The following is a 26282-nucleotide window of genomic DNA, read 5'->3' on the forward strand; positions in this document are numbered from 1 at the left end:
TCTGTGCTTTACAGTGCTTCCCTATGCTTTACAACCTCTCTGTGCTTTACAATGCTTCCCTATGCTTTACCACACCTCTCTGGGCTTTACAATGCTTCCCTATGCTTTACCAGACATCTCTGTGCTTTACAATGCTTCCCTATGCTTTACCAGACCTCTCTGTGCTTCCCTATTCTTTACCACACATCTTTGTGCTTTATAATGCTTCCCTATGCTTTACCAGACCTGTCCATGCTTTACAATGCTTCCCTATGCTTTACCAGACCTCTCTGTGCTTTACAATGCTTCCCTATGCTTTACCATAGCTCTCTGTGCTTTACAATGCTTCTCTATGCTTTACCACACCTCTCTGGGCTTTACAATGCTTGCCTATGCTTTACCGGACCTCTCTGTGCTTTACAATGCTTCCCTATGCTTTACCAGACCTCTCTGTGCTTTACAATGCTTCCCTATGCTTTACCATAGCTCTCTGTGCTTTACAATGCTTCTCTATGCTTTACCACACCTCTCTGGGCTTTACAATGCTTGCCTATGCTTTACCACACCTCTCTGTGCTTTACAATGCTTTCTCATTCCCATCTCTTTCTTTCTCATTTGAAAACCTATGCTAATGAGTATTAATAAATAAGTCACAGTTATTCAAATTATTTTTTTTATTAAATCACATTACTAAAATCAGAAAAAATAAAACAGAAAAAAACATTTTATGGAAATCAAAGAACACAAACACACACACACAATAAATCAAACTTAAGTTGACTTTTTAAAAAACTGTTACAGCACTGACTATTGGATGCCATTTTCTAAAATATATATAAAACATAACAATTCTTAAAAAATAAATTAAATACAGTTACTTCGTGTGAAATCCATTTGTTGCTAAAAACAAATAATTCACCTCATTTCGCTCTGCAGGTGGCGCCGTTTTGCCCCCTAACTTTCATCCAAAGTTGTGTCAGATTGAACATTCCCTTCACCCGAGGAGTGGAGAGGACAGACAGGGAGTTCAATACAAAGGGTTTCTTACAACACAAAACAGTCTAGTTCAGCTGGCAGATTGTTACAGAGGAACCATAAGAATGAAGCCAAAACCCAGGATAGAGCGGCTCAGTGAATGTGGTTTGGAATCTGTGCAGGAGGGTCATTGTGTCAGAGATGCCATAAAAGGACAGCGTGCCGGCATTAAAGTCCAGATACACTCCTATTCTGGGGGAGCGGAGGACAGTTATTGCAGTTTTATTGTTATTGTGCCAGGCAGTGTAACTGGAACCAGAGCATTCCAAACTCCAGGACTTGTCATTGAATCCAAGGCCACAGGATCGATCCACTCCTTTCCTTCTGATTCCTTTATATGTGACTGCTATATCAGCCCCTCCCCCACTCCACTCAATCTCCCAGTAACAGCGAGTCCCAGACAAACCCTCTCTGCACAGCACTTGGGCACAGCTCTCAAATCTCTCTGAGTGATCTGGATATCTCTGGGTCTCTTCCCTCCGTGTCACCTTTCTGTTCCCTTCAGACAGACAGAGGTTTCTATTCGCTGTGTTGGGGTCCAGTGTGAGCTGACAGGAATCTGATTGAAGAGAAGAGGACGGGTAGAGGAGAGACGGTTAGAAAAGTCAAATCACTGTGAAAATCAACAGTCATTGTCTGCTGCATCTTCAAATCACTCCCTCCTCCCTGCTTCACCAGTCCCTGCACCCTCCTCTATTCTCCCTCCTCCCTCTTCTATGCTCCCTCATCCCTCCTCTCCTCCTCCATGCTCTCCTCCCTCCTCTATGCTCTCTCCTCCCTGATCTCTCCTCCCTGATCTATCCTCCCTGCTTCCTCCTCCCTCTATAGTCCCTGCTCTATGGTCCCTCCTCTTTGCTCCCTCTTCTGTTCTTCCTGTTCCCTCCTCCCTGCTCCCTCCTGTATGCTCCCTCCTCCATACTTCCTCCTGTATGCTCCCTCCTCCCTCCTGTATGCTCCCCTCTCCTTCCTGGATGCTCCCTCCTCCCTCTTCCCTGTTCCCTCCACCTCTATGCTGCCTGTTTCCTCCTTTATGCTCCCTCCTCCATGCTTCCTCCTGTATGCTCCCTACTCCCTGGTCCCTTCTCCCTCCTGTATGCTACCTACTCCCTGCTCTCTCCTCTCTGCTCCCTCCTCCCTTTTCCTTTCTTTATGCTCCCTTCTCCCTCTTTTATGTTCCCTCCTCCATGCTCCCTCCTGTATGCTACCTACTCCATCCTCCCGCCACCCTGATTTCTCCTGTATGCTCCCTACTTCCTGTTCCCTCCTCCCTCCTGTATGCTCCCTCCTCCCTTTTCCCTTTATGCTACCTCCTTCCTCCTTTATGCTCCCTTCTCCATGCTCCCTCCTGTATGCTCCTACACAATCCTCCTTCCATCCTGCTCCCTTCTTCCTGTTCCCTACTCCCTCTATGCTCCCTCCTCCCTGCTCCCTTCCCCCTCCTGTAGGATCCCTCCTTCCTCCTCCCTGTTCTTTTCTTTATGCTCCATCCTCTCTCCTGCATGCACTCTGCTGCATCCTCTCCTCCCTTTTCCCTGCTCCATTCTCTATGCTTCCTCCTTCATGCTTCCTCCTCCCTGCTCCCTCCTCTCTCCTCCCTGCTACCTCCTGTCTCCTCCCTCCTCTATGCTCTCTCCTCCCTGCTCCCTCCTGCATGCTCCTTTCTCCCTGCTTCCTCCTCCCTCCTCTATGCTCCCACCTCCCTGCTCCAGGCTCCCTGCTCCCTCCTCCCTTCTTTTTTATAGACAAGTATATTTAGACTGTAATAATTAAGATTGATAATCAATAGATTTGATCTATAATTCTTACTTGAAATTTATTTCGGACTTTGGATAATAAAGAGAGAACTTTTTCTGAATTCAATAAACTACTGCTATTAATTAAACCTTGCTGTTTGATTGTTTTGTTCATTATAGTTTCTCGATCTTATCAAACTTCTTCAATTGGAACTAATCAAATGCAACTCTGCATACAATTACAGTTCACTTAATGTTCCTACAGGGTATGTGTTGCCATTTTACCCACTCAGACTCCTTGCTTTCTAAATATCTTCAATAGAATATCATCCACTCTTCAAAGATCTGTCTAATATTTTAATGAGCAATCCATCCCACAAGTGCAGTGATACTGCAATATACATTTACTACCAGCACAGGATGACTGGGAGGGATAGCTGTTTATTTTACCCCACAACTGGTTTCACATGCATTGTACATGTATTAAAAGATGGGATGATTATCTATTCAGGGATACCAAGATATTTAGGGAGAGAAAGGTCTGAGTGGAAAAACAGGCAACAAATGCCCCACCCCCAGTCATTCTGCATGTATTCATCTGATCCAATACTTGTTGGAGAGGAGTGTAGATTAATGGCTTCACAATTACTAATAAATAATAATAATTGCTGCCCTCAAGCTCCACCCCTCCCTTTTCTATAGCATTAGCTCTTCTCACAATGGAGTGACACATCTTTCAATGAAATGTTTCAGTGAAAACAGACTTACATTTTAAAAACTCAGCTCTGTTCCTTGGCTCTGGAGCCTGCAGACTGTAAACTGCAACTTCATTCACTGGGCAGAAAAAAAGAGAGAGAAATAGAATTGAAACATACAACAGTCACTGTCTGCACCATCCTCAAATCACTCCCTCCTCCCTGCTTCACCAGTCCCTGTTCCCTGCTCCCTCCTCCCTCCTCCCTGCTCCCTCCTCTATGCTTCCTTCTCCCTCTTGTATGCTCCATCCTCCCTCCAAGGTGCTCCCTTATATATATTTTTTTAATATCTCTTTATACATTATTCATCTTCGTGTGATTCTTATTCTTCAGCAGCGTACTGTAAGGTGTCTGTACGCGTATGTTATTAATGTAGTTATAACGTTATATTAAACAGCAACACATCCCACAATCCTCTCGGGAGCGCTTGATAAAGAAACCCGTCCAGCCCTCCCTGATCAATCCAAGAGAAACCCGCGTTTCCAACATCGGAACCACCTCGGCAACAGCCGCTCCGCATCCCATCTGAGGACAGAGCTGCATTTCCATGAGGGAGTCACCGCGAACATGGAGAAACCGGACACCCGAAAAATCACCCACACCTACGGGCTTTAAAATACACTCTGATTCGGACTGAAGGGAATCCACTTCACACAAAAAGGGTTCACAGAAATGTGAGCAAACACAACCACCCTCAGAACAAACCAGTGAACACAGAAATGGAAAAATAGAAATGTGAAAGCGCGTCATTTTAACACGCTCCCTAACAATTGCCACGGAAACCCTGACGACAAAAAAACAAAACAAAAACAAAACAGGAATGGCACTCTGCAGAGAAGAAGAATTCAGCTCCACAACACCTGAAAAACTCCAGGAAACGTTAGCTTATTATCAGAAGAGTTTCTTTTTTTTAAATGTATTTTTATTTATTTATTTTTAAAGGGGTTGATACCCATTTCGTGCTTGAAAGGGAACGGGCTGTTTTTAAGTTACAAGTTCAAAGTGTTCTCTTTGGTTGCAGTCGCGTATCACTCCTAGTACAGACCACAGCAATTGCGGTTTTCTCTGTACTGTCTCACACAATGCAAACCTTATTTTAAACTGTATCAAAGTTGTTGCTATTTTAAATACATTTCTTTACCAAAGTTCACCAGAGATTACAAAAATACTGCATGGGGCAGTGTGTGTGTGTGTGATAGGCAGAGAGAGAGTGTGTGTGTGTGTGTGTGTGTGTGTGTGTGTGTGTGTGTGTGATACATGAGCATGTAATGCCTGGATAACCCCCTCGGTGTGCATTACATTCTCATATCACACACCACCCCATGCTGTATTCTATAGATATTGTACAGCTCCTTTCTGTCCTTCCATTTCTACATTAACTCTGAAATTAAAACACATTCAGTTCAATTACATATTATTACTTAACACAGTAAACACACTATAAAACTACTAACATGTTTGCAAAAAATATCCCAGCTGCTTAGTTCTGTGTGATGTGAAGTACTAATTAGCCAGGTTCATCAAGTATCCTAAGTTAATGCTGCCATGTATTCCCCAGTGTGGTGGGAGTAAGCCTGTCATATCTGATCCTGTAAGATACGATCCCCTCTATTAATACAGAGCCTGTCATATCTGATCCTGTAAGATACGATGCCCTCTATTAATACAGAGCCTGTCATATCTGATCCTGTAAGATACAATCCCCTCTATTAATACAGAGCCTGTCATATCTGATCCTGTAAGATACGATCCCCTGTATTAATACAGAGCCTGTCATATCTGATCCTGTAAGATACGATGCCCTCTATTAATACAGAGCCTGTCATATCTGATCCTGTAAGATACGATGCCCTCTATTAATACAGAGCCTGTCATATCTGATCCTGTAAGATATGATCCCCTCTATTAATACAGAGCCTGTCATATCTGATCCTGTAAGATACGATCCCCTCTATTAATACAGAGCCTGTCATATCTGATCCTGTAAGATATGATCCCCTCTATTAATACAGAGCCTGTCATATCTGATCCTGTAAGATACGATCCCCTCTATTAATACAGAGCCTGTCATATCTGATCCTGTAAGATACAACCCCCTCTATTAGTAGAGAGTCTGGACCTCTGGCGTGTCATTTACACAGGCTGCTACCAATTGAACAGTACTGATGAAAATTGATCCATGCATATTTGATTATGTGTCTAAAACAGTAAACTCATCTCTTAGCAGGACAATGGATTCCACTGCAGAGAAAACGCAGACAGGGCATTTGTGAATTCAGTTTCACATTTTACATCCTGTCACGTGACTTCCCAGTGTAACCATGTTAAATACAAGACAGCAAGGCATTCATATCATTACTGTGCTGTTAAAAATATGAAAGAGATGAGTTGGTCCTCAGATTTGGTGAAAAGCAGAGGACGTCTAGTAACCTCCCAGACATGGATTCGTTTTCATCAAGGAAAGCCAGTAAATTCAAAATGAAATGCGATGTTATGGCCAGCCAAGGTGTTTTTGTGCATGATTTGTAAACAATAAACCTGGTGTAAATAACTAATTTCATTGCACCTTCTTTTCCAAAAGCAATAATAACCATTTCATGCCAATTATGTTTTGTATTTTTGCCCATCCCCAATTGTGTTTTACTGAACCGTAGAATCTCAGGACTGCGGCTACTACGATTAAATCAAAAATCGATTTTTTGAACGATTCCATTCCTCGTTATATACATCGATATAAATACTGAATAATCGATTCAATAATTGCATTTTTGTAACATGCATAGTTAATAACATTATTTAAGTTTATCAATGAAACTGCACCAAACGCCCTGCCTTGCTAGTTACAGTACTTCTGCCAGACAAGCAGTGGGCGGGCTCTTCTTCTCCTGCTCGTGTTAACTAGCATCTGATTTGCTGGTCCCATCCTACCAGCGAATCAGATTTGAAAATGCTTTATAACTACACCCCTCTCTGTGTTCGATGCAAACAAAAAAAACAGTGTGCTGCCTTGAATCCAGAGCAGGACAACAGGCTTGTATTCCTGGATAACAGCCTGTAAATAAATTGTGCACACTGAAGAAAACGGACTGTATATAGTTTGCACTTCTTTGGAGTTTAAAAATGAATGGTTATATAATAAATATTTAATAATTTTCAATAACATTAAAACATTTTTAAAAAATAAATTAACGATCAGTGATGTTCAACACAATTTTGGAGTAATGGTCAGCTTGACTTATAGCGGATCTGCATGTTGTGGTAAGTAAATCAATTTATTTGTAGTAATATTATGTTATGTTTTAGGCAGGGATTTCCACATTGTGTGTTTCACAGATAGTGAAATTTGAAGACGGCACCAGCAACATTATGCATGGGATATGCTTGCCCATTGGGTAGATATCGCTGAGCTTTCTATAGCAGAGCTGCCGATAGGCCCCTTCCTAAGATGACGCACTCGGTCCCGCCCACAGAGGGATTAAAACCATCATCCTGAGGAAGCAATTTCTCTTTTTCCTTCTCCAGACGGTACTGTAAGGACCTCTGTGTTCAGCTGAGCTTCTCGAGACGATCAAGTTGATTGTATTTCCCTTGCATTCGTGCTGAAAGCTGGCTCGCTGCTTTCCCGGAATCAACAACTCTGAAAAAGACTGAGCCTGTTGCCTTTCTGTCTTTCAGTGGCATCCTCGCTTGCATGGTAGCCTGCTCTTTCTTATCTGTCTGTCGTGTGTGAGTAACTGCCTGTGCAGTCACCCTCGTGAGTGGTTGTCTATTTCCTTCTTGGGAGAGCACAGTTCCTCCATGGGACTAGGCCTTTCCACATCCCCGCTGTCGAGTAGACCTCGCTGGCTGGTCGCCCACCTCAGTGAGTCGGGCCTTCTAAACAAACAGTGTGCTCTCCCCTATCTATCTATTTCTACCGTGGTTTTTTGCTGTCTGCTTTCAACTCGCCTGCTGCTTCTTCAGCCCCTGTGTCTCCCTGGTCTATGCTACACGTTGACCAGGTGTGTGACCACACGGTTAGGGTAGACACCATTGCATAGCGAATCCCCCCCCCCCCCCGGTACCGTGGTACATGCATAGCCCTTGGTACTTCGGTATCTAGAATACAGCTGTGTGCTGAATATGACGATCATTTGTTACGTGTCATCTGGAAACCACAAAGTCACATGGACCATATATGGCAGCCTCATGAGGTCACAGATAGGGTACTGTTAAGATCTGGCCTAAGGAGATTCCAGAATATTTAAATATGAAGCTGGTACTGTATCTCAAACAGTTTATGAGATGTAAGTCTGTGGAATTGAATATGAAAGGACAAGCTTCAGATATGTGGATGTGATGCTGCAAGTCCCATCCCATAAACAATACAGCCTTGCTTGAGCCTACGTGGACATTAAAACAACGACCGCATACCTATTGTGGCTGTAAACTGTGATTTTAACCAATGTGCATCCCTGGCATAAACAAGAGAGAAAAATATTAAGAAAATAATAACAATCTACTCACCTGGTTCTTGTTCCTCTGTCTCTCCTGTTTTCTCTTCTGCATTCGCTTCACATCCAGACACTACACAAAAAAGGAAATGTTTAAATCACACACAACTAATGATTCATGTTTATATACATTCAACTAGTTGAGAGTAAAATGTATATCTAAACGAGGTGTGTAACAATTCATCATGTAGCGATGAATCAGGACACTTTCTTTACATGAGATATCGTATCATCATAGAGGTCTGTATCGTGTGCATCGTGATTCAAGACCAAAGCTCAGCTCAGCTCACTGTAGTTCACAGAGTGGTTTTTGAATGAAGAGTGTGTTTTATAGTTGGTATGGATACATACTCTCCCCGTCTCATTTCACTTGTCTTCTAATAAAACAGTCACTTGTTAAATGATCATTTGATCCTATTGTGCTTCATACAAGTAACCCATCAGGACCATTGCTTGTATTGTGATTCATATCGTATCCTGACCCGCATATCGTGATGTGTATCGTATCCTGACATTAGAGTTACACCTATAATGAAAATGAATATTAATAAGAAAAGGTTACTGGATGTTGGAACTCTTCACAACAATGTATAGAGTTCAGCATCCAATAACTTTACTTGGCAATCTGAGGAGATGTTCTGGATTCAGCTGTTAAATACAGTACAGGTTGAAACATGCTTTCTTTTCCACACAGGATGCTGTATATGCCAGTTATATAAACAGAATACTGCATGAACTTTCACACAGTGCTGTGGCTATTTCACTGATGAGGATATCCATAAACATGTCGTCTGTATCCTCATTCATGGAATAGCAACCCTGTTCTGTACTCTGTGATCCTCCACGACTCTATCCTCTGCATTCTACTCTTCACTCACTGTCAGGACGGTTCTCCTCATTACTGCGTCTTCGTCGAGGCTCTGGCTGTTCCTTCATTTCCTCTTCACACTTTTCCTTTGCTGAGATAAAACAAAACCAAAAAAAAAAACAAGGTTTCTTTCTCACTCATTTCTTTTAAACAAACAAACAAATACATCAAATAAAATAAAGTTTACAAAAACAATCTAACATATTGGTTGATATTTCAGTTTGTTTTGCTCAACATTGTGACTGTGACAGTCACATATTCACAACCAGGGTGGGGGTCAGTTCCTTTTTAAAATCAATTCCCAATTCACATTCCCATTCCCTTTTAATCAATTCACATTCCTTTTATAACATAACATATATATCTATATCTATCTATATATATATATATATATATATATATATATATATATATATATATATATATATATATATATATCTATATATATATATATATATATATACACACACACAGTATATATAGGGTTAGTGGTAGGGTTATATATATATATTTATATATATATATATATATATATATATATATATATATATATATATATATTGTAAGACAGCAGGGAGGGGGTTAAAGCCTCCCTGAAGAAAAACATGTGCGGAATGCACATTTGTTTAATTTAATTGTATTTGGTTTGATTGTTTAATTGTTGTGCTTTATTGTTTAATTAAATTTGTTAATTGTTTATTGTTTAATTATCACCCGCACCTGGTGACTATTGTAAATTAATAGCAGGTGCAGGGGATTAAAAAGAGAGCAGCCAGCCTGCTCAGGGCTGCTGAGTGGATGGAGGCAGGAGAGGTGCTCTGCTTCCGAGCAGTCAAGAGGAAAAACATAAGCTGTGTAAACCTGTTGTGTTGTGTTGTGTTGTGTTGTGTTGTGTTGTGTTGTGTTGTGTTGTGTTGTGTTGTGTTGTGTTGTGTTGTGTTGTGTTGTGTTGTGTTGTGTTGTGTTGTGTTTGGTGGGGAAACGGTTTAGCCGTCCCACTTATAGTCAGGGTGTTCCCGAAAGATAAGTTAGTGCTTGGAAAGAGCTAGTTGTTTATTTTGTTTGTTTTATTTGGTTGTTTATTAAGCGTGTCAGCTTGTGTACAAGCTGTACGTGTGTTTGACAAGGTGTTTTTAAGTTTGTTCAATACAGCCTGTGTTGTAAAAGGTATTGGGATTGATTAAAATGGTTATTCAGAAGTGATTCCAGTCGGGGTCTGCAGAACTTACTGAAGAAGGTTTAGACACACTTTGAGTTTATTATACAGACAATGCACAACCAGGGTTTAGGCAATTCCTTTATAAAAGCAATTCCTTCAAAGGAATTGGAATTGATATTTTAGAGACATTATAATAATTGTTGTGATTGTTCAACATCTTTCATCTGAAGTTGATTTAATTGACTAACAAACAGGAGTGAATTCCATGTAATTTGTTGCCACTGTGAGAAGCTCATTTTAACAGAATACTGCTAATTACAATTGTGATCAATGATGGGTTGGAATTGATTAAAAGGGAACGGGAATTGATTTTAAAAAGATATTGGGATTGGAAAAAATGAATTGACCTGAACCCTGTTCACAGATGACCAGTTTCACACGAGGCTGAAGATAGCTTCTTATTCGCCTGTTTCTTATTTGGACTTTGATCTGCTCCAAACTGAATGATTTGCTTTGTATGTAAAAGAGGTTAAATCACGTTGGGCTGCTAATTTCTCTGGATATTTAGAGGGGCAGCTCCTAAACAATATTCATTTCTTTTTTTCTCAGCCCAACACTGATTTTATAGTCAAAACAGGTAACACACATGCCAATGTATGTGTTATAATTGAATAAGTATCAGTGTATTTAAGGGGTTAAATCACATTGGTCTGCTAATTTCTCTGGATATTTATACAGTGGCAGTAAGTTATCAGTTTCGTCCACAAAATTATTTAACATAGCTATCATTTTATGGGACGAAATGCATATTTTGTGGGACAAAATCCTAATTCTGTGCACAAAATACATTCTGTGGGACGGAGTACACATTATGTTGGACAAAATGCTCATTTTGTGGGACAAAATGCTAATTATGTGCACAAAATACCTATTCTGTGGGACAAAATGCACTTTTGTGGGTCACATGACTATTTGTGACATCATCATGGCGCACTGTCACATGTCAGGAGTCGCCCAATGTGCAGACTGCTTTGCGGCGCGCATGCTTTTCTGTGGAAGTACGGTATTATGTCTGATTAACGTTTTTTTTCTGTGTTTTTGTCCTCCCCTTTACAAATTCAATTGATCATTATTGAGTCATTAGTGTCTCAACGACAATGCAAAAATGTGTCATTTCTGTGCTCTGTTTTGTTTCACATCGTGGTTTTTCACAATATAACTTTGCTATATCTTGCATGACACCGTTTTTCTGTTTATCCTATGTATAAAAAGAAGCTTCTTCTGAATAGCAGAGTTATCTAGTTTACATGACATAAATATAAACACTGATAAACTTGATTAGCGTTCCTCCAGTTCACATCAGTCTAGAGACAAACGCATCTGAATCACGTTTAAAATGGAAAATGGAGGATAGCACCTAATTTAACCCCTGTTGCAATTCACACAATTCACCTGCTCCCTTCTCTATGCTCCCTCCTCCATCCTTTATGCTCCCTCCTCCCTGTTCCCTCCTCCCTTTATGCTCCCTGCTCCCTTCTTACTGCTCCCTCCTCCCTTCTTCCTAATTAAACCCTCTTGCTTGTTTGATTGAGGAATTATAATGAACAAAACAATCTTATCAAACTTCTTCAATTGGAACTAATCAAATGCAACTGTGCATACAATTACACTTAACCCTTAGCGGTCCATTTATCCAGCGCGTCTCAGGCGCATCAGGTGCATCACGCAGTTTATTTTACTGTTTAAAAGTGTTTTTTTCACAGTAAAACAGGTTTAAAAGTCTCTGCATATCAACAGGACTCTCAGTACTGCTTCTCCAGCCCCGCTCCTTGTTCGCTGTATTTATCACATACCTCTTCATAGTCGTGCATGCTGATAAATCATCTCCTGAACACTCGTTTTATCACCAAACTCCTCGATCATGCGATCCGAGTCATTATATTATTACTATAACACCTAAAAGAAGCTCTGCAAATGTCTGTGATTATTTGAGCGCTGGATGCAGAAGCAGATATCTTGTTTGTTTATGTCCGTGTTCTCTATGTGGTGTCGGGGCGATCTGTATTCATGAGAAACTCCCTTGTAAATATTGGCAAGGATGGGGTTAAACTCCCCTCCCTGCCCAGGTTCATTGTGTCAGGTGGGAGTAATTAACAATCAATCAGCACCCAGCCACCTGACATAACAGGAGTCCTCAGCTCCTCAGTAGAGAGAGGTAGCTGAGGAAGCAAGCGGGTATTTTGTGTTGCTTGCTGGTTTTTCTTTGTGTGCTGTTTTTTGAATTTTTGCATTCCAGTGAAGGCAAAGCTCAGCCTGGAAGCCTATTTATGTAAATTTTACTTTGTGATTGTTGTTTATTTGTTTCTTTATTGTTTGTGTTTAAGAACCTTTTTGTTTGGCCCTCGTGCCTTTATTTTGTGTCTTATTTAATAAAAGTCTTTTGTTTGAACTGCAGTCTGTCTCTGGGCCTCATCACCCTGTCACACTCCCCCTTTCGGCGCCTATCAGTCTCACTGGCCATAGAATGGTTTTCTCGGCTTTTTCCAGAGAAAAAACGACTAGATACCTGTTTCTTGCGTCTTTATGATGATGTCGGACAGGGTCCGACATTGGACCGGAAAGGGAAAATTGCAATGTCTGACATAGGACCACAAAGAGTTAATGCTCCTACAGGGTATGTGTTGCCATTTTACCCACTCAGACCCCTTGCTTACTAAATATCTTCAATAGAATATCATCCACTCTTCAAATATCTGTCTAATATTTTAATGAGCAATCCATCCCACAAGTGCAGTGATACTGCAATATACATTTACTACCAGCACAGGATGACTGGGAGGGATAGCTGTTCATTTTACCCCACAACTGGTTTCATATGCATTGTACATGTATTAAAAGATGGGATGATTATCTATTCAGGGATAGCAAGATATTTAGGGAGAGAAAGGTCTGAGTGGAAAAACAGGCAACAAATGCCCCTCCCCCAGTCATTCTGCATGTATTCATCTGAACCAATACTTGTTGGAGAGGAGTGTAGATTAATGGCTTCACAATTACTAATAAATAATAATAATTGCTGCCCTCAAGCTCCACCCCTCCCTGGAGCCTGCAGACTGTAAACTTCAACTTTATTCGCTGGGCAGAAAAAAAGAGAGAGAAATAGAATTGAAACATGTGGATTAATACACAGCACACACAAGACTCCAAACAGCAATCTGAAAAGAAACAAGGCTTATTCACGGCATTTCAGGATGTAAAAATCCGTACTTCAAGATGTTCATGATTACAATGAATATGTATTCCTTCCGTATCGGTGCAGCAGCCAAAGTCAATGTGGACACGTCTGCCACTGCACTGGAGTCTTGTGTTCCTTCCTCTCCATCACATATCTTTGCCCAACAGTGTGGTGTCCATATTAGGACACCCTTGTGCATCAAACATACAACAGTCATTGTCTGCTCCATCCTCACATCACTTCCTCCTCTCTGCTTCATCAGTCCGCTCCATCCTCCATTCTCCCTCCTACCACCTCCCTGCTCCCTCCTGCATGCACCCTTCTCCCTCCAGTCTGCTTCATCACTCCCTGCTCCCTCCTCCATGTTGCCTCCTCCATGTTGCCTCCTCCCACTTACGTGCTTCCTCTTCCTTGCTCACTCTTTCATGCTCCCTTCTCCCTTTTGCCTCCTTCCAGTCTTCATGCTCCCTTCTCTCTACTTTTCTGTTCCAACCTTCATGCTCCCTCCTCCCTTTTCCATGCTCTCCTCCATGCTCCCTGCTCACTTCTCCCTACTCCCTCCATGCTCCTTCCCTCATGCTCCATGCTCTGCCCTCCCTGCTCCCTCCTCCATGCTAACTGCTGCCTCCTCACTCCTTCCTCTTCCTCCCTGCTGCCTCCTCCCTTCTCAATATTACATTATTCATATAGCCAGCAATCTGCAAGAGGTCTTTATTAATGTCTTGCAAGTCCTGCCCCTCCTCAAGCCATGGTCTATTTGAGAAATCTCTACCAAAGAAATCTATTTCACACCAACCTGTTGTGGTTATTTTCACTAATTCCCCCTTGCAGAAGTTCTCAATATGGTCTTTAAGTTCAGATACAGCTTTCCTCACAGCCCCAAAAGAGATGTCTGTATTGACAGTAACGCTGGGTAAGTCTCCAGCTTCAGGAGGGGCACAGAGAGACTGGAAATTCTACAACAGGAAAGTGGAGAAAAGGGGTTTTCAGTGAAACAGAATGGGGTCCAAAACATTCCTGGGGAAAAGCAATGATTCATTCAATTGGAGAGGTCTGTCTGAAACCGTCCCAGTTATGGACTTGAGATTTTCTAACAAGCAGTGATGTTACCTGTAGAAAATGGATGTGATCCTCTGTCTCTGAAAGCTGTTTCAGCTCAGCGTTTCTCCTCCTTAGCTCAGCAATCTCCTGCTCCAGTTTCTTCATTCGTCCTTCAGCCTGATTCACTGCAGCCTTCTCGTTAGCTCCAATCAGCTCAATAACCTCAGTGTGGATCTTCTCAATGGATCGGATCAGCTCAGTAAAGATCTTCTCACTTTCCTTTATTTCTATGCATGCAGATCTCTGAGTGAAAGAACACAGTAGAGGAGACATGGTTAGAATTGATATCAAAAACACATCAGGCATAGACAGTAAACTTCTGTAGATGTTTTCCAATCCATCTGTTAATAATAATAATAATAATAATAATAATAATAATAATAATAATAATAATAATAATAATAATAATAATAATAATAATAACAATAACCCCCTCTTTTCAATACCCACTTTCAGTGACTCCACAGCCTGTTTCAGCTCTTCAATTTCTTTCAGTCTCTCCTGGATTCTCTGTTGTATTTCTGTCTGTGTCTCTCCCAGCTGCTTCTGTGTAGAAACACAGTGACACAGAGACATTTCTGATGGGGCATTGAGTGATATCCTGTAACACCCAACACAGGCCTGTTTAAGCATGCTATTGAAACTGACAGAATCTATTTAGTTTAAATATATTTTCTTTTTTCTTGTTTGACCTCTTTTCAGTTCTTGTTGCACGCCATAGACATCTGTAGCACAGGCTAGATCAGGCAACGTGTGTATAGTAGTAAGATACAACACCATCTAGTGCACAGCTGCCAGCAACACAAAAGAACACTTGATCCACAGTAGCTGTCCACTAGATGGTACTGTTTCATACTAGTAACAGTGAATGATGGCTTATCTAGCATGTGTTACATGTTTGTTTTGTCAAGCACCAAGGAAACTGAAGCAGCTTTCTCTTTAATGGATATTTAGAGCTTCTGATTTCCTGTTTTATCTGATAAACACAGATAAAACAGCCCTGATACAAAACAATGAAATCAGTGTATACCCAATAAACACCAGAAAAACACTGGACATGGTTACTCAATTCACTTTGCCTTCATCCCTTTCCATGTGAAAAAATACTATAAAATAACCTAAAACCAAAAAAAAAATCCCTTTCCCAGCGCAGTCGGGCAATGAACCGCCTTCCTGACTTGAATCTATCATTGATTCATTCTGAATACTTTAAACTGAGTGGCAGCACATTCCTGCATTTCTATTGGAGGATTGCACACGCTTGTGAGATTTAAAATGAGATTACAATTAGAAACGGAGGGTTGTTCTTGCTCGTGGGATTTAAAGCTATATTACAGTTCAATAGGGAGGATTCACACACTCGTGGAATTTAAAACAGAATTGAAAATTGTGAAGAAATGTAAAAAAATGCCTAAATACACAAAATCCCCAGAAGAATGAGCCCGTGAGCAGAAGGACTTCACTGTGGAAGAGAGCAAAGGAAAGAGGGGACTAGTAGGGTGAGCGAAAGAAATTGTAGATTTCAACAAACAAAATCCCAAACAGATTGTTACATTTCTTAAACATATCTGTTTAAATCAATTAAAAATGTTTTTAACGCACCAAATTCAGCTACTGTTTCTGCCTGGTGGCCATCTTGAATTTGAGTTATACGCTCCACTGACTTTGAGCTTTCATAATTAAAAAAAATAGAATAAAAATAATTCTTCTCAGCTAGATGGTGGTTATAAATTGAAAGACCAAAGTTTTAAGTGTATAAGCAATCCTCCCAAAAACACACCTCTCACTGTGGCAAGAACGGCATGGCACGGGCACAGCAGCTCTGCCAGTGCAGATAGATGCGTATGTGTCACTTTTAAAGGCACGGGCACAGCAGCTCTGCCAGTGCAGATAGATGCGTATGTGTCACTTTTAAAGGCACGGGCACAGCAGCTCTGCCAGTGCAGATAGATGCGTATGTGTCACTTTTAAAGGCACGGGCACAGCAGCTCTGCCAGTGCAGATAGATGCGTCTGTGTCACTTTTAAAGGCACGGGCACAGCAGCTCTGCCAGTGCAGATAGATGCGTATGTGTCACTTTTAAAGGCACGGGCACAGCAGCTCTGCCAGTGCAGATAGATGCGTATGTGTCACTTTTAAAGGCACGGGCACAGCAGCTCTGCCAGTGCAGATAGATGCGTATGTGTCACTTTTAAAGGCACGGGCACAGCAGCTCTGCCAGTGCAGATAGATGCGTATGTGTCACTTTTAAAGGCACGGGCACAGCAGCTCTGCCAGTGCAGATAGATGCGTATGTGTCACTTTTAAAGGCACGGGCACAGCAGCTCTGCCAGTGCAGATAGATGCGTATGTGTCACTTTTAAAGGCATTGGTTTTGTTTACTATATATTTCCACCACATCACTACAAACACAAGCATGGCTGGCTCTTGGTTTAATGAAATTAATAAACATCGAAAAACAGAAGCCCTGTGAATATTGCATATCATATTAATCTTGTATATTGAATATCATATTAATATTGTATATTGTGTTTCATATTAATCTTCTATATTGAAAATCATATTAATCTTGTATATTGAATGTCATATTAATCTTGTATATTGAATATCATATTAATCTTGTATATTGAATATCATATTAATCTTGTATATTGTATATCATATTAATCTTGTATATTGTATATCATATTAATCTTGTATATTGAATATCATATTAATCTTGTATATTGAATATCATATTAATCTTGTATATTGAATATCATATTCATATTGTATATTGTGTTTCATATTAATCTTCTATATTGAATATCATATTAATCTTGTATATTGAATATCATATTAATCTTGTATATTGTATATCATATTAATCTTGTATATTGAATATCATATTAATCTTGTATATTGTGTATCATATTAATCTTGTATATTGAATATCATATTAATCTTGTATATTGCATATCATATTAATCTTGTATATTGAATATCATATTAATCTTGTATATTGTATATCATATTAATCTTGTATATTGAATATCATATTAATCTTGTATATTGCATATCATATTAATCTTGTATATTGAATATCATATTAATCTTGTATATTGAATATCATATTAATCTTGTATATTGTATATCATATTAATCTTGTATATTGTATATCATATTAATCTTGTATATTGAATATCATATTAATCTTGTATATTGTGTATCATATTAATATTGTATATTGTATATCATATTAATCTTGTATATTTAATATCATATTAATCTTGTCTATTGAATATCATATTAATCTTGTATATTGAATATCATATTAATCTTGTATATTGAGTATCATATTAATCTTGTATATTGAATATCATATTAATCTTGTATATTGAATATCATATTAATCTTGTATATTGAATATCATATTAATTTTGTATATTGAATATCATATTAATCTTGTATATTGAGTATCATATTAATCTTGTATATTGAATATCATATTAATCTTGTATATTGAGTATCATATTAATCTTGTATATTGAATATCATATTAATCTTGTATATTGAATATCATATTAATCTTGTATATTGTATATCATATTAATCTTTGTCTTTTCCGCTTTTTTTAATGAGGTGCTTAAGTTTGCTGGGAATGTCATTTTTAAACAGTTTTACTAATTAAACTATAATATCTTGAACAATGCAACTGATATGTGTTTGTGTTTGTGCTAGATATGGCAGGGTATATTCCAATCCAGGTGTGGAATGTGTCCAGGTGTAAATTGATTAATTGATTATCAATTAGCCCTGGCCACATGCCTTTAAAAAGGGTTTGAAAAGCGAGTTTTTTGGTTCTACAAGCAGGGATACAGACTGTCTGGGAAGGAGAGTGTTGCTGTAGGATCCTCACGACTGCGTGTGTTAACCAGGGTGAGAAAAACACAAGAGGAAAAATGTATCTCGGATCACTGTGTGAGTTAACCAGGATCACTAGCACTAGAAGGAATAGGGAACAAGTTTAGGGGATTTTAATCCCACCCAAATCTAGAGAGGAGGTGTCAGGGAGACTGTTCCTGGAGCGGGACCTCCTTTCTTGTTTGGTCAACTTTTATTTTCTAGTTGTTTTCGAGCAGTGCTCTAATGTGAAACTGTATAACCTAGTAAACAGACATGTTAAATATCCCTGGGAATTCTTATCTTCTAGGATAGCTACAAGGAAATGGTTCAAACCCTTACCTGTTTCAAAGTCCTTTCTGCCTCAGCCGAGACTGTATCATGGCTCTTGTGTTCATTTTGTGAACACAACAAGCAAATACACGTCTGATCGGTTCTACAGAAGACCTCACATAATCGTTGGTGTTCAGCACAAAGCTTCTGCTCCAGATCTCCAATTGCATTGATCAGCTTGTGCCTCTTGAAAGCAGCCCCCTCATAGTGTAGCTTGACATGTGTTTCACAGTAAGAGGCCAGGCACGTCAAACAGGATTTCACAGCTTTGAACTTTCTCCCAGTGCAGAAATCACACGGCACATCTCCAGGTCCAGCATAACTCTGAGCAGGAGGAGGATTGAGTCCTGTCTTCTTTAATTTCTCCACAGCTTCAGCCAGCATGGTGTTTCTGCGCAGATCAGGCCTTGGGGTAAAGGTCTCTCTGCACTGGGGGCAGCTGTAGACACCTGTATGATCAGTCTGATCCCAGCAGTTCTTAATACACCCCATACAGTAACTGTGTCCACATGGAATAGTGACTGGGTCCTTCAATAGCTCCAGACACACTGGACAGTTGAAGTGCTCCTCTGACCACAAGTTTGAAGCCATTCTTGCTGCAGTGAGGCAGAGAGACTGACAATTTCACAACAGAAACTTCACTGTGCTGATTTCCTGGAGTTGTGTAAAGCCCTAAGAGGCAGGGTTTGGTTCTGAGGCCAGGTTTAGACAAGCAGGCTGAGCAGAGACTGCTGAATCAGTGTGAGAGGGGTGGAGAGGAGAGTTGGAGGGGAGTTTCTACACAAAGATAGCCAAGCAGACAGATCAAAGGTTCTCAACATTTCTGCATGCATAGACAGTTTGTTTGCTTGTTAATATTTATGACTGCCTGTTTTATCAGCTTATTACAGGTTCAATCAGTCATGTGTTGGTCAGAGTCCATTGCAGAGATACTGGAGACACTAGACACTGTGTCACCATCGCAACCAGCACAGGGCCCCTCCCTGTGGTGGAATGGCATCCAGCAGATGTTCCTGTTCCACTGCTAACATGGAGCCCCCCTCCCTGCTCTCAGTGTGTGTTTAAACAGGAGCAGTGAGTAATGTGGGAGGAGAGGATATGAACTCATGTTACCATTTAGAAAAGATACATATTGAAATGAGTTTTAGAGCTGTGTTTTATTACTTTTGTATTTCCGTTTAAGGATAATAATCACTGTGATCTATTAGAATGTACAGTCATTATGAAAAATAAAACATTCGCCATTCAAATATTCGAGCAGGGCTTTGAGAGTGAACAGAGCAATGTTCATGGCATCAGAGCCTCAGCTCTGCCTCTCTTATGTCATGAAGACGGATTCTCACTTAATTGAAAGAAGATAAAAAACAAAAAAAGACAGAACAATATTTTGGGATCAAATAAAAGCAGGTTTTTCACATCTTCAGCGTGCCCAGCTGCACAAGCCCATGAGGCTCTGTTGTCTTCAGAGCGCGAGCTCAGGTTCAAATGATTTCAGTGGGTTTCCTACCTGGGAGCAGAGTGTTCATGAGCAGTGAGATATACACCCCTTCCCTTTAGACCCCCTTCTCTTTCTCAAGCACTTATCCTGGGTAGACTGGCTGCACAGGGCTTTCATGTATTTTAAATGGGATGTTTTAGTCTTTTAGGGGCTGTTAGCTTGACTAACCATCTGGAAGTGTCTGATAGCTTGATCCCAGAGTCGAGAAGCGACTGAAATCATTTGAACCCGAGCTCGCGCTCTGAAGACCTCACAGGCTCGTGCCAGCTGGACACGCTGAAGATGTGAAAAACCTGCTTTCATTTGATCCCACAATATTGTACTGTCTCCTTTCATTCAGTAACTTTGTTATCTTTTTGGTGTTTGTCTATCCAGAGCGGACATTTCAGTTCTTCTATACTTCACACCCTCAGCTTCTGGGAGGATTCAGGACTGTACCTGTAGTGTTCTTTGAGCAGCTTCACAATAGTATTACCCTGCTATCATTGGCTCCTTCAACTGGCAGCCAAACCTTTGAAAGATACAATAGGCTGAATCGCTCTGTTTTTTTCTTCTTACATCAGACCCAGCAGTCACTGGACAAAGACCTGTATGAAATAGACCGGTCTGCTGCTATTGTTTAGTTACAAAGACCTGTATGAAATAGGCTGGTCTGCTGGTATTGTTTAGTTACAAAGACCTGTATGAAATAGGCTGGTCTGCTGGTATAGTTTAGTTACAAAGACCTGTATGAAATAGGCTGGTCTGCTGGTATAGTTTAGTTACAAAGACATGTATGAAATAGGGTGGTCTGCTGGTATTGTTCAGTTAAAGCAACACTGTGTGGTCATTGTTATATATATATATATATATATATATATATATATATATATATATATATATATATATATATATATATATATATATAGAGTCTTTAAAACAGCGCTTAGAACAATCCTCAAGGTTGTGTGAATAGCTCTACATTTCCCAAGTGAAAAGAATGGATTTCAATCAGCTCTTTGCAGCTGCAGAGTTTGTCCTGAAGAGGGCGACAAAGGCCACGCTTAATGATATTTCACTCACATTGTTGTTCAAGTAAGCAATAAATAAATAAATATTGAAACTCTGAACTGCCTAATGAGTAGACGAAATGCATCTAATTAAGTGCTTGTTAGGGCAATTATCCAACCATTTCAACCATCCGATGAGATAATTTAAAAACAATTAAACCACAATAATAATAATAATAATAATAATAATAATAATAATAATAATAATAATAATAATAATAATAATAATAATCACAAGGAAAAACATTATCCAACCATTTCAGAAATCCAAAGAAATAATTTATAATCAATTAGGGCAGCAGTGTGGAGTAGTGGTTAGGGCTCTGGACTCCTGACCGGAGGGTTGTGGGTTCAATCCCAGGTGGGGGACACTGCTGCTGTACCCTTGAGCAAGGTACTTTACCTAGATTGCTCCAGTAAAAACCCAACTGTATAAATGGGTAATTGTATGTAAAAATAATGTGACATCTTGTAACAATGCTGTTTGTAACTCTGACATATTGATGGAAACTGAATATGAAGAATTGGGATCAAGGAATTTTGTGCCAAGTAACTCAACTAATATTCATGAAACTGATGAGATTCAGCAAGAATCATCATATTATTCTATTGAAAATGGTGATGATGCACTTTTCCACGGCTCCACTGTCACCAAGGAACAATCGATTCTATTGGGTTATGCTGTTATTTTGAAACATGGTTTAAGTACAGAAGCAACAACAGATCTATCACAGTTATTAGATGTCATATGTCCAAGTGTGTTTCCTCCTGGTGTTTTCCAACTGTTCAAACACTTCTCTAACTACAAAGATTGTTGTGAAATTCTCTTTTATTGCCATGTCTGTTTTTCTTATTGTGGAGCTGATCCATCACGCACCAGCTGCCCAGACTGGAATGAGGCCTTGTTACTTGATAACATGAAGAGCTATTTTATTTATTTGCCCATTGAAAAACAACTTAAAAGATTTCTAGCAATTTACTGACGCAGCTACACACATCATAGACTGGGAAAAATGTACCAAAAGTCATGTCTTTTGTGATGGATATGATGGATTGTGTTTTAAAAAATTGGTTGACAAAAAATGACTTCTCCTTAACATGGAATTTTGATAGAGTAGCAGTGTTTAAATCATCTTCGTATTCAATTTAGAACTACAGTTCCATGGAAATGAAATGGCTCCAGAGCAGCACAGGAAACATTCCTTTTTAACAGCTTTGTGGTGTGGCACCTCCAAACACGTTCCTTAAACCATGTGTTGGAGAAACTGTAAAGTTGGGTAATTAGGGGTTTGTGTGGGAAAACCCTTCCACTCCGAATTCTGTGACTAGCAGGGTTTTTCCTGTAATTTGTACATGTGACAGGGTTGCAAGGTCTCTTTTACAGAATCTGATACAGTGTAATGGAGAGTGTGGATGTAGCTGGTGAGAACAGAAAGGGGAGCATGTGCCCAAGGGGAGGGGGTTTGGTCATGTATATCCCAATGTCTTTTCCAATGTAGTGCAAACTCATGATTCAGTGGTACAATGTTCTTTGGATGCCCTGGATGGGTGTCAGCCCAAAAAGGGAGTGAAGGGTCCGTCTCCTTTGATGCTTATTCCTTGTTTTGATTCAGTTGATTGCTATGTACCCGATTATATGCATGCAGTGTTGTTAGGTGTAGTTAAACAAATGGCATCATTGTGGTTTGACTCTTGTCATCACGCAGATCCTTGGTATATGGGTGGTAAGATTACAGCCATAGATGATGAGCCACAGCGCTTGACGCCTCCAGAGGAAGTGACTAGATACCCACGGTCTGTAAAAGTACGGAAGTACTGGAAGGCAAATGAATGGAGAAGCTTTTTCCTTTTTTATTCCCTACCTTTGTAGCGAGGACGTTTGGGGTGGAAGTTTTAATTTCACTGGTCATTGCTAGTTGCATCAATTTATGCACCACTCCAAAGAGAACTCTCTATCATAGAGCTAGATGCAGTGCAGCTACATCTCAATTCTTTTGCAGAATTAGTCCAGCCTTTGTATGGAAAGGAACACAATTCTTACAATGTTCATCTGTTCTTGTATATTCCTCAAGCTGTCCACGATTGGGGTCCTATGTGGGCTTGGTCATGCTTTCCTTTTGAATCATTTAATCATTGTATTCTTGGTTTCTGTCATGGGTTCAAAGGTGTTCCAATGCAAATATTCAGAAATGTTTGCCTTCTGAGGGATTTGCCATTTAATAGCAGTTTTTATTTTGCAAATGCTTGCCATGAATGTGCTGTTATGTTGCATCAGCTCTTTAAGTCTTTCACTCCCAGGAGTATTTTAGCAGTGCGTACAGATGTTGAATGTCTTGGTCATTGTCATGAAGTGGGCATTTCTCATAGACTTGTGCTTGAAGTATTATATAATGTGAGTTTATCAGGTTTCTCTTCAGAGGAGTACACTCGATTTAAAATTGCTAATGTAAAATGTTCCTCTATTACTCACACAGGGCAGACTAGGAGAGCTAATTATGCTGTATGTTTTAACGAAAGATTTGCATTCATTACTGCTTTGGTTCAAGTGTCCTTTCCAGACAGGAGAGATTGTGTTGTCATCCTAAGACCTTTGCAGATTGTGAAGAGATTTCATGTAAAATGGAAACATTTCTCAATGAAATGTTCCTTTTTATGTGAAGTGGAGGATATTAACCAGGAGACTGCAGTTTCACTTTTAGATTTGGGGGGGAATGTGTCATTACGTCAGCCAATGACAGAATGTATATTTGTGCTTTCCCAAATGTTCTAGAGAGAGACGAGTTCATGTGTTACTCAGGTTGGGCTGATAGTCGATCAAACCAGAAATCATGACGTTTGAAAATATTATAGATTTATATGTGCTTCCCCTGCTAGAAAAACTATTAGAAAACATCAGAAATTTTACAGCTAACAAAATGGCTGCAAAATTCCTGTTGCTTTTATTTATTTATCTATTTATTTATTGGCTGGCACCCATTCACATCTAAACCGATGGCTGCAAATGACAGGAAAGATGCAGGCATTTCGTGCAATGTTAAAGGGGCTTGTCATTTTTCCGCACAGCGCGCTACACGTGATCACAATGTAGCGCTTTCAAATGGAGAGAATCATAAGGACTAAAGGTCAGCGAGTCTGCTTTCTGGACACTGTTTATCATTGCTGGGTAGACTCGAGTTGCAAGGATTAACCAACAAACCTTCTTTTGTAAAAACTGGAACCGGTGTATTGTATTGATTTGTATTGTTACATGCATCGCACGTCGCCCTGGATAAGGGGGTCTGCTAAATCACGTCATGATAATAACAGTAATAAAGTGAGCGTTGCTTTTAGATTTTGTGTTCTGTTAATTGTCAATGTTGTTCTAGTGAATCTATTTTTATAAAAGGCTCATTTTTTTACTTCAGTCATGCTGCTGTATTTAGCATACATTTAGTTTTCAATTGTGAAATGCTGTATTAAACACTGTGTTAACAAATGTAACAAAGTAGCCTACATGGTAAACTGTACAAATGTTGCGTTATCATTTTCGGATGCTTTGAATGATGATTTTTACTGTGACAATACATGAAGAGAATATTTGAATTGGTGTGGAAGCTTTTAACGTTTTTACTGCAGAAAAATCAAACACAAGTGCTCTGTGTGCATCTTTCCATCACACTGCTGCCTTGTGGGGATTTTGGCTGCAATCTCTAACCGAATCGCGCTTTGTCTTTGATTAATGTCAGCAAAGTTCCACATTTTAAAGCTTTGCAAACATTTTTATGATTCATGCAATTTAGAAAAACAAAAACATTTAAGATGATTCAATTGTAAACAATGTGAAACACCTATAGGCTATACTTCCCCTTAAATACAACACTATCAATGAAACTGCCTACATGATCCAAAGAAGAAGAACAAACTAACGTTTCATATTCTAAACTTGTGAAGTCTCTTTGTGGTATTGTGTTGGATATTTCATTGTTTTGATGCAGGCCCTGCAGTTTATTTAGTGCACACACGAGAATAAGGGGACTCCAGTTTGAAAATCAACTACACTTCGAAATGAATGTGATTCATCAAAACGCATTAGAAACACGTCAAAAACCTGTTTTCAGATGTAATGCATTTCCATCATGTTTTAATGTCTTTTATATACATTTCTTATGTGATTATCTGTTGAATATGCATTTCAAATGTGATTCGCATGGCTCATCTCAAACACATACACATGTAAAATATGTTTTAATACAATTCTGTCACAATGTATTGCATTCTAATACAATAAATCTGTAAATTTCCAGTAGGGAATATCCAGATATAGATACAAAATCTACATTAACAACAGGGGCAAAGTGACGCAAAGGAAATCCCATTCACACCAAACCAGATTCACTTTACCAATAACAAAAACACACCGCTCTGTCGCTTTTATTAATCATTATTATTACAATATTAGTATTAATTTCTTAGCAGACGCCCTTATCCAGGGCAACTTACAATTGTTACAAGATATCACATTATTTTTACATACAATTCCCCATTTATACAGTTGGGTTTTTACTGGAGCAATCTAGGTAAAGTACCTTGCTCAAGGGTACAGCAGCAGTGTCCCCCACCTGGGATTGAACCCACGACCCTCCGGTCAAGAGTCCAGGACCCTAACCACTACTCCACACTGCTGCACTACAATAACACAGGCACGATTCGTTTTACACAATATATTATATATTCACTGCGTTTGAATTTGCAAACAAACAAATAGCAGACTCATCCAAAAAAATAATTCAACCCAGTACTGGAGTAACAGCAATAATAAGAAGGGCTTGGGATGATGAAACCTCATGAAATGATAAGGGGGCGGTCTAAAGAAAGGATCTTTTGAGGCTCTGTACTCATTAGTTACTGACTTGTTTCAGTTCTGCTGCAGAAACACAGCTAACCGAGGAACGAGTGAATTGGAAGAGAGAGAGACATGAACCCAACTCCAAGGATAAGGAACAGCAAAGAGCCTGCCAGGTAATATCAGGTCTTATCTCCTCTCTCTGCAGAGGCATGCGTGCTCCAGTTTAATAACATACCTGACGACTCCAGTCCAGGTTCACCAGCAGCACCAGCACCTCAATGACTCTCCCAGTAACTGCTGCCCTTTCTCTTGGGAGCTGTGTTTAGGGTTTTTAATG

At 39.7% G+C, this 26282-nt stretch overlaps 1 protein-coding gene across 1 annotated transcript; it reads right to left on the reverse strand.

Moving 5' to 3' along the window:
* Positions 1-772: 772 nt before the first annotated feature.
* LOC131723144 (tripartite motif-containing protein 16-like) lies at positions 773-19214 on the reverse strand. Its single transcript, XM_059016608.1, has 6 exons — positions 18583-19214; positions 14809-14904; positions 14368-14601; positions 14054-14213; positions 3516-3581; positions 773-1573 (listed from the first exon to the last, which is right to left on the reverse strand). Exons 1-6 carry the CDS (start codon positions 19162-19164, stop codon positions 1041-1043), a joined length of 1671 nt encoding a protein of 556 aa, XP_058872591.1. The 5' UTR covers positions 19165-19214; the 3' UTR covers positions 773-1040.
* Between the last annotated feature and the right edge of the window lie 7068 nt (positions 19215-26282).

This window comes from Acipenser ruthenus, chromosome 53, assembly GCF_902713425.1.
Source record: "Acipenser ruthenus chromosome 53, fAciRut3.2 maternal haplotype, whole genome shotgun sequence".
Classification (NCBI taxonomy): domain Eukaryota; kingdom Metazoa; phylum Chordata; class Actinopteri; order Acipenseriformes; family Acipenseridae; genus Acipenser; species Acipenser ruthenus.

What these genes read in the sequence shown, in the direction of transcription:
- LOC131723144 (XM_059016608.1), bottom strand. Translation starts at nt 19,164, where the DNA reads ATGGCTTCAAACTTGTGGTCAGAGGAGCACTTCAACTGTCCAGTGTGT. An exon ending in AGGCTGTGGAGTCACTGAAA is followed by an intron (nt 14,602 to 14,808) that starts GTGGGTATTGAA and finishes TCTTTCACTCAG; the next exon opens with AGATCTGCATGCATAGAAAT. An exon ending in CAGAGCTGAGTTTTTAAAAT is followed by an intron (nt 1,574 to 3,515) that starts GTAAGTCTGTTT and finishes CTCTTCAATCAG; the next exon opens with ATTCCTGTCAGCTCACACTG.